Raw genomic sequence first — 16,362 nt, forward strand, 5'->3', positions numbered from 1 at the left:
TCAGAATTCATGTGTACTCTGTTTGCACCCTGCACAAATCTAACTCCGTGTCTGCCATGGAAGGTAGGTTTCCATGTGTCTATTACTGCGACTAGAAGGGTGAGCCGGCTTCCAGATCTGCGGATTGATTAACTTTTTATATGTGGTTCTGCCACAGTACAGTGTTCTTGCGATCAAACTACTTCCCTACTCAAAATTACCTCAGAATTTTCCCTAACTTGAAACCTTTTCTTTCCTTGTTATTTTCCGGACCTTCCAATCTGGCAGAAAAGAATCCTCACACATTAAATGTCAAAAGAGCTGTGAAATTCAACGTCGACAACATAAACCTTGTTTGTCAAATCTGGGGTGGTGGAAACAAGCGTCAATAAAGCAGGCCATGGATAGGTGCATAGTTCCTGGTGTATTTTCAAGCTGCCAAAAGGTGAACAGGCCTCTTCTGGTGAAACTAAGGCCCATTCCACAAGGGGAAACCAGGTAGTGTTGTTGTCATGAGGATGAGCACTCAGTGTCTGGGAGCATTTCATTTATGGTTTAGTTTTAAAGGGGGAGACCCAGGACCGAGAGCTGAGATTACAGGTAAACAACCTTTAATGAAATATGATGCTTAATTAAATTCATAAAAAGTGTGCCCACCTATCTGACCAAGCGTGCATCTTAACTGAAGGTTTTCCTCCATCTGGCTCGCACACTATGCTGAGGCAAGCTGTCCCTGCCCTCTGACTCTGGTGCAACCCGCTGCCTTTGAAGTAACGTGTCGCGTTGCTGTATGCTCAGGCCACCGACCATCTATCCCCAGATTCACACTATTCCTAGATAGCGTTTCCTCCTCTGTTTTCAATCAGAGTCTTGTCAACCCACTTTGCAGATTTCTGGTGTACGGCCAGAGCTCATTTGGCACCAGTGTTTCGTACTGAAAGAAACATCATTTAAGCGTTCACGAGTAAGTTCAGGTACTTTGGTAGATATTGAAATAACTAACGTTTGCCTGTTTTCTCTGGCAGGTTTGGGCGTAGGCGCACCTTGGCAGGATTCCTGTGCGTAGGAGGCGTGGCCTGTCTCATCGTTATGGCACTTCCTGAAAAGAGAGGTACTTCATGTTTTTTATAAGTAATCTGTAGCCATCATAGGCCATAAAGATCACACATTCCATCCTCTGATAACTTTCTAAGAAGTGCACTATTCCCTCTAAAAAGTGTATTTGATGGAGAATGTTACTCTTTATTTTTGTACAGTTTGTGTGTTTTATATAATTGGGGGTGTGGGTGTTTCTTGACTGGTCTTATTGAAAGGATGTTCACTTAAGTGACAAACCCCTTTGTACCAATCACCATCCAGTTTTACAAGTAGCAAATAAGAACTTGTGCTGTCCTTGTGAAATAGTGACAAAGTAATATCTTTAGGGCTACGATTGGTGGGGGTGTTATTCTTACAACAGACCTAACTATGCCAGCTGTATCGACTTTATCATTCAAGATCTGAGGCTCTGGAAGATCCGGGTAATATGACAGTCATAGAGCGTAACAGTAGTGACCATAACTCCGCGAATTGGACTGAGAATACAACACTTCTCTTTGGTAGGACTTTTGGATCAGTCCCCCGGGATGGAGTTGCTTGTTACACATAACTGACGCAGTGTAGAATGGGGTTCCCTTTTGTGGTAGCCAGAGCAGGTATCCAGCCTCTATAGCGAAGTGACTGATTTGCTGTTTCAAATGTCTGTCATCTCTGAATGATCTAGCAGTGTGGTACGTTCACATGACCAGGGGTTTAACTCACTGGAAAACTATTTAACTAGAGAAACTAAATCAGCGCGACCTACCTGGAAGATGCCAACATGGAACAATAGGAATGTAGGGGTGCAGGAAAATCTAGTAGCTGCAATTAGGATGAAGAACAGGGATAGTAGAAGACAAGCTAGACATATATAGCAGAGAGTACTTTTCCAACATGAAAGAGTATGGGATATTCATAACCAGGCGGGTCTCACTGAAGCGGCGAATAAAGGGGTCACCGGCTGTTCAAGGTGACCCGCGAGTCGTCGCAGTCGGACAACAGTAGATTACGTTATTCAGCCAGAAAGTTGGATAGAGCACTTTACTACTCTATATTCCTCTAATAAGGACTAATGTGATGATGATGGGCGGGTTGAGGCTATGTTCTCTTCCCTTGAAGTAGAACCTCTGACCGGAACACTCAACGAGACGTTACATGATACAAAAGCGATGATCCCAAACCAGGTGCCGAGCCCTCATAAAACTCCAGCTGGTTTATTCTGGTGCACTTATATTAATGTAATCTCAAATGCCATTCTGGCGGGGACTGGTGTATCCTCCTCTTGGGCAGGGGTGGGGATAATCCCTATTTGGAACAAGCATTAGCAAAGCCAGGATGTCAGGCATTGGCCGCCAGCCTTTTGACTGTGGCAATTATTTTGACTGTGACAATTCTTGTTTTATTCTGTCACAGGTTTTGCAAAACATTACTGTTGGGGAAACCGCCAGGCCCTCATCAATCTGAAAAATGTTCAGTAAAGGAAAAAATATTGCTTGGTCCAAAAAAGCAAAATATTATCATAGTAGTCCCTGGCACTAAGGAGAACTACTTTGTTCATGGATCAGTTCCTAATTTGAGCCAGTGGTTTCCAGTGCTCGACACCAGCGCTTAATTGTGTCTTGTGCACTTACGACAGTCTGCCAGGTGATGGCGATGTTTGTGAAATATACACATGAGCACAACAATAGTTGTTTAATAATACAATTTACATTTAAACATTACTACTACCTGCATCCCAAGGTATCACTTCAGCATTGTGAGCCTGGAATATTCTGAATTGGGACACTTCTAAGAGTGTGATGGGCAGAAGTTGTGTTGGTGCACTCATTGGCTGTCGTCAGGGGCAAAGGGCGGTGCAAGCTGCAGCGACCTCCTTATAAGAATTCCTGGCACTTATTCTTTATACAAATTAGGCACTGGCGTGGATGTGCTCCTTGTGAAAGGGAAGCATGTGGTAAATCAAAGTGAAGTTGGACAACGGCTGATGTGGGCTGTGGGTGGAAGAAAAGTGTGAATGACACTGCAACAGACTTATAAATGAAGGCTGGGTGAAAACTCCTATAAGTAACTATGTTATACCCATAATTTTAGTTAATTGAAAAGCTTTTGCTTGGCTGAATTAAAATATGTGTTACAAAATTGTAAAGTATGTATTCAAGATTAAAATATGTGTATTTTTAAAACTCATAAGCTGATGCTTGGGAACAAATGGTTGAATTTGCTTAATATATTTTAAGTGGATATGTGAGTGATGAGTCTGTTGCATGGGGGAGACTTTTAATGAACATTGCTACCTTGGCGTCAGGTCCATGGCAGCTGCGGCTCTTATCTATTGATCATGTCCGGCATTTCAAACTGGCAAAGTCCTTTTTTCATTCCTTCCCTGCCTGCTGCACTGATGTGATTCCTGCTCGTAAACGTGCAGAGGGGGTGCACTAGTGTCCTCTTGTCTGACGCGCTGAATATTATGACACTAATATGAGTAGCTCAGAATGAGTTTTAATGAACGTAAGTATCCCTTATTACAGAGACGGTTGGAGACCCCCGGTATCATGTGTTTGTGTAAAGCTGGTGCATGCACCGGAGGTCTATATAACAGAAGTATCATGCCTGATGTATGTGGTTCAGGTGCATCCTATGCACTGTATCACCTCTTATGCCGCATTTGAGGCAAGACTAAAAAGAGATGGTGGTTAAGGAATTTATGTAGTGAGCATTGAGGAACTGAGTGAGGCATGCAGATAGTTGTGTAGGTAGTTTTACCTGCTGGTTTCATTGGATTTTTAGTCTGTGAAAAATCAGGGGTAGATTGGAAGTCAGGGTTTTATATATCTGAAAGAGACACGTTAGTGATAGATTCCTTACCTTAGAATATCCCCAGGCGTCAGACTGGATCCGGAAAGTTTTGCGTAGCAGTACCCTTGCGCGTCGGTAGGTGTCGTCTGCGGCTCCGCGTCCGTCGTCGGCGTCGTGGGCGCCGTGAAGACGTCGTCGGAGTACTTAGACGCCGCCTCCGCATGCTGACGTCAGTTCTTCTTTTTTCCGCGCCAGCCAGCGCAGATCTGGAAAGAGCAGTACTCTAGTCAATTTTTGACTAAATTTTTGAGATCTTTTGATCCTTTTCGAAGTCTTTACGACTCCGACGGTGCCGTTAGGGATGCCCGGATTCAAGAATTGCGAGGAGTGCGACCGTACCATGTCGGTTACGGATCCCCACCGCCAGTGCTTGCTATGTTTGGGCGTCGACCATGATGACGAGGCCTGCCCCGACTGTCGGGCCCTTTCGAGGAAGGCCAGGCGGGAGCGGTCCCGCAGGCGACTCGAAATCCGCCAGTCGGCCCCGCGCCGTGTGAGGTCTCGGTCCCGGTCCCACGGGAGGTCGAGGGACAGGTCGCGGGGACGGAGCCGTCACAGCTCCGGGAGTCGGCACCACTCCTCCGGGTCCAAGTCGTCAGGTAAGAAGCATAAGAAGTCGAAGAGACATCATCGCTCTTCCGACTCCCTCCGACGCTCGCGCGATGCAGCCGGGGGTTCGGGTGACACCGCCCACGCGGCTCCTCGAGAGTCGCAGGCGCCGCGTCCGGCCCCATACCCCCCGGTCCCTGGGCTGAACGCGACGCCGGAGGAGATCGAGCGTTTCCTCATGGCCATGAGGTCCCTTTCTTCTCCGACGGGTTCCACGGCGCCTTCGGGCCCAGTGAACCCGTCTGGGGGCCCTAGTGGGTCGAGGGCTACGACCTCGACGCCGTCGGGTGCTTCGGCCTCGACGCCGCCGGCGCCTTCGGGCCCGGCGCCGCAGGGCCCCACGATCCCGACGCCGCCGGTGCCCACGGGCACGGCGCCGCAGGATGCAGCGGTCCCGGCGTCGTCGGTGCCTTCGGGCTCGGCGCCGCAGGATGCCGCTGGACCCTCGTCGGGCGATGGACCTTCCACGGTGGACCTTACGACCCCCCCGGGGTCGGTCCGTATGGTGTCCCCTCTGGCGTCGTCCTCGGGCGGCGCCGGCCTCGATGCCTCCTCTCACTGGTTTCCGACGCCGGGACGACATCTACCGACGCCGCTCTCGACGCTGTGCGAAGAATTTCAATTTCATGAACCCACCTCATTTGCTTATGACCCTGAATCCCAGGAGATGGGGGAAGAGGAGGATTGGGAGGGGTCTGAGGACCCTCTGACAAGGGAATGTCAGTCTTCCATGGACTGGACAGGAGACCTTGGGGAGGCCAGTGGCCTGGACACCTCTCCAGACACTGGATTCGTCTCTCCTCCTACCGTGGCTTCGGAGGAGGGCGCTACTTATAGTGTGGTGCTGATGAGGGCTGCTAAGGCCCTGGGCCTTGAGCTCCCCGTCGCGGCCGTGAAGACTAACCTCCTCACTGAGGTCCTTAAGCCGCAGTCATGCTCCGTGGAGCCTCTGCTGCCGTTTAATGAGGCCTTGACAGACGTTCCTATGGGCACTTGGTCCAGGCCCGCTACAGGTTCGCCTGTAGATAGGAACGTGGCCAGACGCCACCGCCCGGCCCCGGGCGACCCATGTTTCCTGTCCACCCACCCCACCCCCGAGAGTCTGGTTATCCAGGCCTCTAACTCCCAGACCGCCTTCCCGACGGCTCCTCCCGATCGGGAATCCAAGAGGTACGAGGCCTATGGCAAAAAGGTGTTCTCGTCCCTCAGCTTGGGACTGCGGTCTTCCAGCACCGCATGCCTCTTGGGCCGTTACACCCACTCTCTGTGGGAAACGGTGGCGGAAGTGCTGCCAGAGTGTCCGTTGGAGGTACGGGCCAAACTCGGCCAAGCCCTACTGGAGGGCCGGGACGCAGCGAAGTATAACATCAGGTGCGGATTGGATACTACCGACTCGCTGGGCAGAGCGATGGCTACGACTGTGGCGATACGACGCCGCGCCTGGCTGAGATCCGCCAACTTCTCAGCAGACGTCCAAAATACACTCATGGACATGCCGTTCGATGGCCGTCGCCTCTTTGGCGACAAGGCAGATCACGCGCTTGAGCGCTTTAAGGACTCCAGGGCTACGGCCAAGTCCTTGGGCCTCTCGGCCCGCGCCAGCAAATGAGTGCCTTTCGCCCCTTTCGTGGCCAAGGAAGGGGCGCCCCCACACGTGCCGCCAGCCAATCGCCGCAAACTGTCGTCCAGCGCGGCGGCGGCCGTGGAAACCGCCGTGGAGGCGGCCGGGGAACCAGGCGGAACCAGTCCACACCTGCTCCCGCAGCATCCGCCTCTAAACCCTCCTAGTCCGTGCTTTTCGGCCCATGTGACGCCAGTGGGAGGCAGGGTTCGCCATCACCACTCTCACTGGCGCGCAGTCACTTCGGACAGGTGGGTGCTGCAGATCGTCCGACGGGGCTACTCCCTCCCCTTCGAGACGACCCCTCAAACCATGCCACCGCAACACCACCGCGTATCGGGGGATCACTTGCGGCTCCTGTAGGAGGAAGTTTCGGCCCTCTTGGCCAAGGGGGCCATCAAGCGCGTTCCTGGGCCAGAAGTAGGACGTGGTTGCTACTCCCACTACTTTCTGGTACCCAAGAAGGGCAAAGGGGGCCTACGCCCTATCTTGGACCTGAGGAACGTCAACGGCTTCCTCCGGAAGGAGAAGTTCAAAATGCTGACACTGGCTCAGGTCTTGGCTGCCCTAGACCCAGGAGACTGGATGGTAGCGTTGGACTTGCAGGATGCGTATTTCCACATCCCCGTCCTGCCGGCCCACCGGCGCTACCTGCGGTTCACGGTAGGCCTCGAGCACTTTCAGTTTACCGTGCTCCCCTTCGGCCTTACCAGCGCCCCACGGGTGTTCACGAAGGTGATGGCGGTGGTCGCAGCTCACCTGCGCAGGTTGGGGGTTTCAGTCTTCCCCTACCTAGACGACTGGTTGTTGAAGGCGGGCTAGCCCCAAGCAGTCGTCACCCACCCCCAGACTACGGCGGATCTCCTGCACAGGCTAGGATTTTCCATCAATGTGCCGAAGTCACACCTGTGCCCCTCTCAGAAGCTCCTTTTCATCGGAGCGGTTCTCGACTCGGCGCAGTTTCGGGTTTACCCGCCCGAACAGCGAGTCCGGGATATACAGGCCCTGATTCCGATCTTCAGGCCGTTATCCCGGGTTTCGGTCAGGTTGACGCTGCGGCTTCTGGGGCTGATGGCCTCCTGCATCCTTCTGGTGCATCACGCACGGTGGCGGATGCGGGCTCTGCAGTGGGACCTGAAGTTTCAGTGGGCCCAGCACCGGGGCAACCTTTCTGACCATGTCCTGATCTCGGAGGGCACTGCGAGACAGCTGCAGTGGTGGCTCACGGACCGCGATTGGGTCACCGGCAGATCCCTCTCCCTTCCCCAACCGGAGCACGTAGTTGTGACGGACGCGTCCCTCCAGGGCTGGGGTGGCCACTTGGGAGAGGCGGAGATCAGAGGACTCTGTTCTCCGGCGGAGTCCCGGCTCCATATCAACCTGTTGGAGCTGCGGGCGATTCGTCTGGCACTGAAAGCATTCCTCCCGTCTGTCCGAGGGAGTGCAGTGCAGGTGTTCACGGACAACACCACCGCCATGTGGTACTGCAACAAAAAGGGCGGAGTGGGGTCGTGGACCCTATGCCAGGAGGCTCTGCGCCTCTGGCAATGGCTGGAACATCAGGGCGTGACTCTGGTGGTTCAACACCTGGCAGGTTCTCTGAACGCCAGGGCGGACGAACTCAGCCGTCGGTGCTCGATGGATCACGAATGGCGTCTGAACTCGGACGTGGCGCAAGGCCTCTTTCTGCGATGGGGAGAGCCTTGGTTAGATCTATTCGCCACCGAAGAGAATGCGCAATGTCATCGGTTCTGCGCGTTGGAATTTCCAAGGCGGCACTCGCTCAGAGACACTTTTCGTCGCGAGTGGAGCTGCGGTCTGTTGTACGCCTTTCCGCCTATACCACTTCTGCCCTGAGTGCTGAAGAAGATCAAGCGCGACCGGGCACAAGTCATCCTTGTGGCTCCGGACTGGGCACGAAGGTACTGGTATCCCGAGCTACTCAGTATGTAAGTCGATCCCCCGGTTCGTCTGCCTCTTCGGGATGACCTTCTGTCGCTGCAGCAGGGGACGGTCCTCCACCCGAACCTGTCCAGTCTCCACCTCCATGCATGGAGATTGAGCGGCGACAGTTGAGGCCATTTGACTTGCCTCCTGAAGTTTGCAACATCATTCTGGCAGCCAGGCGTCCCTCCACAAAGACGGTATACGCCTGCAGGTGGAACAGATTTGTGGCATGGTGCACAGCAAAGGCTGTGGGTCCTCTCAATGCCCCTCTCTCTGAGATTCTTCTCTTCCTTCTTTCTCTTGCCCAGCAGGGCTCTGCTCTGGGCACTATCAAGGGCTATCTTTCGGCTCTTTCAGCCTTTCTGAGGCTGCCTGACCAACCTTCTTTGTTCAAGTCCCCTATCGTAAATCGATTCCTGAAGGGCATCACTCATACTTTTCCTCCTGTTCCCTTCGTGATGCCTCAGTGGGACTTGAACCTGGTTCTGACATTTCTGATGTGCGCTCCCTTTGAGCCTCTTCACAACTGTCCACTTCGCCTTCTTTCTTTAAAGACTGCCTTCCTGGTTGCTATCACCTCTGCCAGGAGAGTGAGTGAGCTCCAGGCTCTCTCTTGTAAACCTCCTTTCCTTTCAGTCCATCCGGACAAGGTTGTTTTGAGGACTAGGCCCTCCTTCTTGCCTAAGGTGGTCACGGCCTTCCACATTGGGCAGTCCATCACATTGCCCACCTTCTTTCCGCCTCCGCACCCCTCGAGAGAGGAGGAGAGGCTCCACCGTCTGGACCCAAAACGTGCGCTCTCGTTCTATCTGGATCGCACACGCCAGTTCCGGGTGGATGATCAACTCTTTGTTGGGTACGCGGGCGCTAAGAAAGGGAAAGCGGTGCACAAGAGGACCATTTCTCGATGGATTATCATGTGCATCCAGGCGTGTTACTCCTTGGCTAAGAAGGAACCACCTGTTGGGCTGCGGGCTCATTCCACTCGAGCCACGGCCACTACAACTGCCTTGGGCCGAGGTGTGCCCTTGCAGGACATTTGCCAGGCGGCTACGTGGGCCTCGTTGCACACGTTTGCGAGGCACTACTGCCTGGACAGTCAAGTCCGGAGGGATGGCTACTTCGGCCGTTCCGTTCTCCAGGACTTTCTGGTGTGATTATTGGTTCGCAGACCCACCACCACGGGGATGGTATTGCTGGGGTATCTATTCTAAGGTAAGGAATCTATCACTAACGTGTCTCTTTCAGATGCACAAGTTACTACTTGTGTAACGATATATCTCTAAGAGACATTAGTTAGTGATAGATTCCTTACCGACCCACCCATCCTCCCCGTTCTGCGAACCGATATCTAGGGTTAAGGTCATCCCCTTTCAGGGCCCTAGTTTCTTGGCACCAGTGTCGGTTTTTGTCATGGCTCTGCGCTTCTGGCGCGGAAAAGCTGTGGCTAAGAACTGACGTCAGCACGCGGAGGCGGCGTCTAAGTACTCCGACGACGTCATCACGGCGCCCACGACGCCGACGACGGACGCGGAGCCGCAGACGACGCCTACCGACGCGCAAGGGTACTGCTACGCAAAACTTTCCGGATCCAGTCTGACGCCTGGGGATATTCTAAGGTAAGGAATCTATCACTAACTAATGTCTCTTACAGATATATCGTTACACAAGTAGTAACTTGTGCATCAGGAGAACATTTAGCCACGGGCATAAGTGAGAACAGCTGAATGTCAGAGCGTAAAGTGCATGGAGTGTATAGACTGCAAGAAAACAAAATGTGGTTTGATGCATTAAACTAGTAGTTGTGTAAAATGCACTGCCTACTAGTCTGATCGTGTTCTAAGGCTATGATCAAGTTCCAATGTGTTGATAGGTGTTTGTGATGCTGAGAACCCAAAGAAAGGGGAGTATAGGATACAACTGTGTGTTTGTATTTTTTTACAACTTGATGTTAAGTTGTATTAAACAGGTTGGCATGAATCTGTTGTCTTTCAGGAAGGGCCTCAAAACCTGGCTTTTTACTCTTTAATATGTTTCCTTCGCTGTTAATAAATGTTTTTATCTGTGTTATGTTTTCTTCATATGAGCTGCCAATACAAAGCGCCGGGACACTCCATTGGAGTAGCTGCGCGCTATAGAAATTTAATTTAACATAACATAACATAACATAGAAATGTGGTGCATTAGAACGTCATTTGATACCAAGGAGGACTGTATTACATTGTTTCTCACCCATGCCAAAACATTGAATGATAGCATTTCTATTTTATTAAATAAGAAATTCATGATCATATTGGGGGCGGGGGGGTATCTCCCACTAGGCTCTCTGTGTAAACTCGTTTAGGTTCAACAGTAATATGGCTATGTTTTAGTATCTTTCCTTGAGTGTGTGATATATTCGGCTGTAGCCGCTCATTACTTGAGGAGTTGTCGATGGTCACTGATGATCTCGGTCTGCTGGCGTTGAAGGTTTCTTCCTCTTCCTCCCACAGACACCGGTTTCTTTTCTGTTGTGAACAGTCGATCCCTGTCCTTGGTGGGGAAGCTGACCATCAGCGCCGCTTTTAACATAGTTTACATCTACACATCGGAGCTGTACCCCACGGTCATCAGGTAAGAGAAGTACGTCTTCGGCATTGTTGGTAAACCAGAGGTGTCAGTTCCTCTGCAGCCTCCACCCTGCCGGATGGACAGAAGGTGAAAGGTTCCATTGAATGGTCGTCTGATACACCTAGCAGGTTATCGCACCGAAGGCACTGAAGGCTCCAGTACAGTCTGGATCTGGTGTCTGCTGGAAGGGCTTGGGATTTCAGTCCAATGCGACGTTCAGGAGTTTGTCAGCCTGGCACCACAGGACCCGTGGAATGGGCATCAACATCAAGACGATCTGAAAGGGCACACAGAGGTCATCCACAAGGGAGTGTTCAGTCTTCAAGTGGAAGGGGCTTTGCCTATGTGTATTCTAAGGGATGTGACTGGTTCACCTGCCAGAAAAAAATACTTATTTCGTATCATTTGATGCTCTTCTTCACCTCTGCATTTCTCTGCTGTTACTACATGTAGAAAGTCCTAGGCAAAGTGAATTTTTATTTCGAGCCCAAAAGAGCGTAGACGCAGTCTGATGCAAGACATTTTCTTAGCTTACAGTGGACTTAGATCTCGCCTATTGCTTACCATTGGTTGACTTCACGGGGCCACCCATTGCTTACCATTGGTTGACTTCATGGGGCTACCCATTGCTTACCATTGGTTGACTTCAGGGGGCCACCCATTGCTTACCGTTGGATGACTTCATGGAACCACCCATTGCTTACCGTTGGATGACTTCATTGCCAGTCTCATTTCCTTGCTTCTTATTTGTCAGCTTCTGTAGGCTTTCTTCCTTCTTCTTGTGTTTGCTCCACCCCTGGAGCATGGATGCATTACTTGTGTTCATCCACTGCTAATTTTTTAGGCACTGTTTTATTGCTTTTTGTTTAAGCACTGTACAAGATTGCATGTGTTTCCCAACTCCATGTTCTTCCTTCTCTTCCTCCCTCAGTTTCCATTCTTGCTTCTTCACCACCCTTTAATCCATTTGCTCTCCCAGCACCACCCGCCCACCCTTCGTTCTCCTTTTGATTTCCCAGCCCTTCCCACCCTCTGTTGTCTTGTGTGTTCCCATCCTCTCCTTCCCACCATTGTCATCACGCTTCTCCATCTGCTCCTGCCTACCCTTTGTTGTCAGCTTGCCGACCCAGCCCCTTCCACCACCCTCAGTTTCTTTGCTTCCACTTCCCTTATGTCTGACCTCCGTTTTGAGCTTGTTCCTCCTCTCTCCCTTCTGACCTCAGTTGTACGCTTGCTTCCCAATACTCTTCTGTTTGCCCTCTGCCTTCCATGGTCAGCTTTCTTCCTCAGCCCCTTCCGCCCTACATTGTCACTTTACTGCCCCATTCCCACCTGCCCTTTATTTTCAGATTGCTTCCCCATCCCCTCCTGCCTGCCATCCGTTGTGAGGTTGCTGCTGCATCACCTCCCAGCTGCCCTCTATTGTCATCTTGCATCCTCAGCACTCCTGCTCTCTGTTGTCAGTTTACTGCCCCATACACTCCTGTCTTTCATGTTGGCTTGCTGCCCATCCCCTCCTGCTGCCCTCTATTGTCAGCTTGCTGCCCAGCCCCTCCCGCCCTCCATTATCTTCTTGCTTCCTTGGCCCCTCCCACCGTCCATTGTCAGTTTACTGCCCCATGCTCTCCTGTCCTTCATGTCGGCTTGCTGCCCAGCCCCTCCCGCCCTCCATTATCTTCTTGCTTCCTTGGCCCCTCCCACCGTCCATTGTCAGTTTACTGCCCCATGCTCTCCTGTCCTTCATGTCTGCTTGCTGCCCAGCCCCTCCCGCCCTCCATTATCTTCTTGCTTCCTTGGCCCCTCCCACCGTCCATTGTCAGTTTACTGCCCCATACACTCCTGTCCTTCATGTCTGCTTGCTGCCCAGCCCCTCCCGCCCTCCATTATCTTCTTGCTTCCTTGGCCCCTCCCACCGTCCATTGTCAGTTTACTGCCCCATGCTCTCCTGTCCTTCATGTCGGCTTGCTGCCCAGTCCACTCACGCCCTCCGTTGTGAGCTCGCTGCCCCAGCGCCACCCTCCGCCTGTTTTCAGTCTGCCATCCCAGCCCCTCCGTTCACTGTTGTCAGTTTACCTCCCACCCACCAATCTGTTGTTTGTGTGCATACACATGTTGTTTTTCATGTGAAAAATTGAACCTGCTAAAAGAGGGTATTGAAAAATTCTGACTTCAGATATTAAATGAAGAGATTAAAATGACCTCAAGAGTGATGCTTTTAGGCTTTGATGCTCGAATGAACCTAAATTTGAGGCAGCGGGATGTTGTGTTTTGAACAGTGGTGATAGCACGTCTATTGATTGCCACGGCATGGAAGGATAGTGAGCCACCACATATTCTCAACGGCTGTATAGACTATTATATCTTGGCCGCCAAGAAATTGCTTTGTATAAATGTAAAGGCGTAAGGGCCAGAAGGAGGGGAGAGAATATTTGGGAACCTCTTACTTTTTGGATGGGGAAAACGGAGCGGCAAGGTATTCGGTAGATTGGTTTAAATATAGAAGGAATATGATATGGATATTTTTTTTTCTTTCTTTTTTAGAAATTATATATAAATGGAAAAAACAAAGAAAATCATATTATTCTGGCCAGTACAAAATTTGGACATACGTTAAATGCATGTAAAAAGAATGTGATAAGATCTGTATGATGTCTCTGATTTCAAATTTAACATTTTTTTTAAAAAAAGGAACCAACCAAGCTTTTAAACTTAGGCCACCCTTCCACTAAGTACTTTTTGGCCGGGTTCAATTAGTTGTCCTTCCCATATTCATTGACCCACAATGTCTCCTCATTCATACCATCATCCTCTTCACATACATCATTCACGTTGGCTCCACATCATAGGCCTCATCATCAGACATCTTAAACTTTTCCTTTCAGCAATGCAAACTAGACAAATCTGCTGCTTGTTTTTTGTGGCTAGGAAAGAAGCAAACATCAAAGTTGTATTCCTGTAGCTTTGATCAAAGTCTTGCAATGCGTGCTGTTGAGTTTCCCCCTTCCTGGTGAAAATGGGTTTAAGAGGTTTATGATCTGTTTGGATAGTGAAACGATTCCCCCAAACCAAGTGCCTAAAACCATTTGTGGCCCGTTCGCCAGCTAAGAGTTCATATTCAATTACTGAATATTTCCGCTCACATCATTTAGTGTCTTTGAGGCCTATGTCGCCTCCCATTCAGAACCAACAAATGTTTGTAACAGAACAGCACCAAACACATACGCTCTTGCGTCTATAGATATGACACATTTATACCCATCCGCAAATGGTTGAAGGGCATTCGCTATTTATGACTTTAGCAATTCAGATGCACTTTGCTGTTTAGATTCCCACACAAACTCACAGTCTTTACTTAACAATTTTCATAACAGGTCCATGACCGTTGCAACATCTTTCACAAATTGTCCATAATATTCACATAAACTTAGAAATTACATTAGTGTCTCCTTATCGTTGGGTACTTTCTTTATGCATCCACCAGACCCTCTTCGGGAACTACTCTATCAGCAGGTATAATGTGTGTCCTAAATAATCTACTTGAGACTCAAATAGTGTACACTTTTCTGCACATAAAACAAGACCATTTTTGGATAGCCTTCTTCGAACTTCCTTTAGTGCCTAATGATGATCTTTTTCTGTTTTGGCAAACACCAGGCTATCATCCTGGAAACACCTCACTTGACTGTCCTTGTCCCTGAACATGTGTAGCATAGCTCTTTGGAAGACTGACAGCGCTGACGCCAGCCCGAAGGGTATCCTTTTGAATTAGTACATGCCATATGGTGTAATAAAGGCTGTCAAAGGTCTTGACTTTTTTGACAACTCAATTTGATGATAAGCACTACAAAGGTCCTGGGTGAAAATATAGTAGCTCCATTAAAAACAAACAAAGATAATTTATCTTTGGTAGTGGATGTCTATCCACAATAATGTTTCCCTTAAGTGCTCTTAAATCAGTGCATCATCTGAGATTACTGTTGCTTTTCTTAGCAAGGACCACAGGAGAGGTCCATTCTGATGTTTATATTTCCTCAATAACGCCATCTGTCAACATTTGATCCAACAGTTCCTGGAATTCCTTCCTTTGACTAAATGGTAATATTCAAATTATTTTGTCTGATAGGTTCTTCACCATGCTTAAGTTTTATTTCATATTCATAACTTTGTAATTTCCCCAAGTTATGACTAAAAACATTCAGAAAGCATGTGATTATTCTTTCATTAGCATCTCTTTATTTTACCACCAGCACCGGATCTGCAGTATTAGGATCTAGTTCGATATTGAAGCTCCTTTGATCTTTCCAGCCTAGCACATTTCCTCCTTTTTTCACCGCACACATTTTCAATGGCGCAGTCCTACCCTTGAACAGTGTATTGGCCACAAAGTGTCCCAAAAAATCAATTTGACGTCCATCAAAAGTTACAGCTCTGACATGAGAAGTCAATAGCTGCTGTATTTCTTTTTCCAGTTTAGTTTCAATATTTGACTCGGAAATAATTGTAAAAGGAGAGCGGTAATCCGCAATTACTGACAACTGCCAGACAAGCACTTGGTGGATTGATTAGTTGGTCAGTTCCTTCACTCACACCACTGACATCGGGTTATTCCCTGTTTTGTATTGCCTTCTATACGCACTTCATTGTACGATGAGCCTACAATCACTTGTGCAATGCGATGATTGATCTGTCTCTTTGCCTCCCTCCAAATCTTAAGCAAAATGGCCCTTTTTCTTACAATTGTTGCACTCTGTGTTTATAGCAGGACACTTTGTCGAATACGCAAGATGATTTGGAACTCCACATCTATAGTAGTATGTTTTACTTTTCCTACGTTCACTTTTGTACATCTCATTCTTCACATGCTTGCCACTAGTGGAACACACCTCTCCACTTTTTTTCCCCATTTGAGTTTCATATTCTTCCTTGACCCAGTTCAAGGATTGTTCAATGGCCTTTGCAAATGCGATAACTTTATCCATGGTGTGGTCCCAGATTATCCGTAGCTGCTCCTGGATTCTTTTAATATTTGTATTGACCTTAAGCTGATCGTGTGTCATTTATTGGTTGTGACTCCAAAATGACTTGTATTATATAAACATTTGAAAGCAGTTGAAAACTCATCAAAAGTTTCCCTCTCTTTCAGTCATCTTATATAGAAAGATACACCGTGAGGGTAGTACTAATAGCGGGCTTGATTCGGGCATCTACTCTTAACATAGTTTCATCAAACACATCTAACTTATCTTCGTTCGCAGCAGTTTTAACTTGAGGGATAGACCGAATAATCTCTGGTCCCTCAGACCCAAGCAAATGTAGCCGGATTCTATTCCTTCTTTTTGCTTGCATTCTGTTGCCATCAGTTGACATCAGATAGGTTGAAAATCCTCTTTCCACCTCTCCCATGGTATGAGTGGTTCTTCTTTCAATTGTAAAAGGGTCTCACTGCGTGTTATCACAGATTTACTCTATTCAGTATTAAGAATAGGGAGTGAAAATGGGCGTTAACTTTATTCCTGATATTTTATGCAAAAATTCAGTTTTGATTGGTAAGTCTACACTTTTAATATCTAGTACGCTGGAATTGTGTGGCAATTGATATGACTCACTCCTCACATCAAAAAGCTGAGAATTCCTCATACAGGTCATAAAAAATGGCCGATGTC

The 16,362-nt window shown here is 49.1% G+C and overlaps 1 protein-coding gene across 1 annotated transcript in view; it reads left to right on the forward strand.

Annotated features, from left to right (window-relative positions):
- Positions 1 to 1,004: 1,004 nt before the first annotated feature.
- Positions 1,005 to 16,362, forward strand: part of LOC147669002 (solute carrier family 22 member 15-like) — a gene marked incomplete at its 5' end in the record, with an annotated part of 58,745 nt that continues 43,387 nt past the window's right edge. The window contains 2 exons of the mRNA XM_086948291.1: positions 1,005 to 1,090; positions 10,582 to 10,702. Of these exons, the coding sequence (XP_086804417.1) occupies positions 1,005 to 1,090; positions 10,582 to 10,702 (207 nt within the window). The remainder of the gene's footprint in view (positions 1,091 to 10,581; positions 10,703 to 16,362) is intronic.

This window comes from Lissotriton vulgaris, unplaced genomic scaffold, assembly GCF_964263255.1.
Source record: "Lissotriton vulgaris unplaced genomic scaffold, aLisVul1.2 SCAFFOLD_655, whole genome shotgun sequence".
In the NCBI taxonomy this organism is placed as follows: domain Eukaryota; kingdom Metazoa; phylum Chordata; class Amphibia; order Caudata; family Salamandridae; genus Lissotriton; species Lissotriton vulgaris.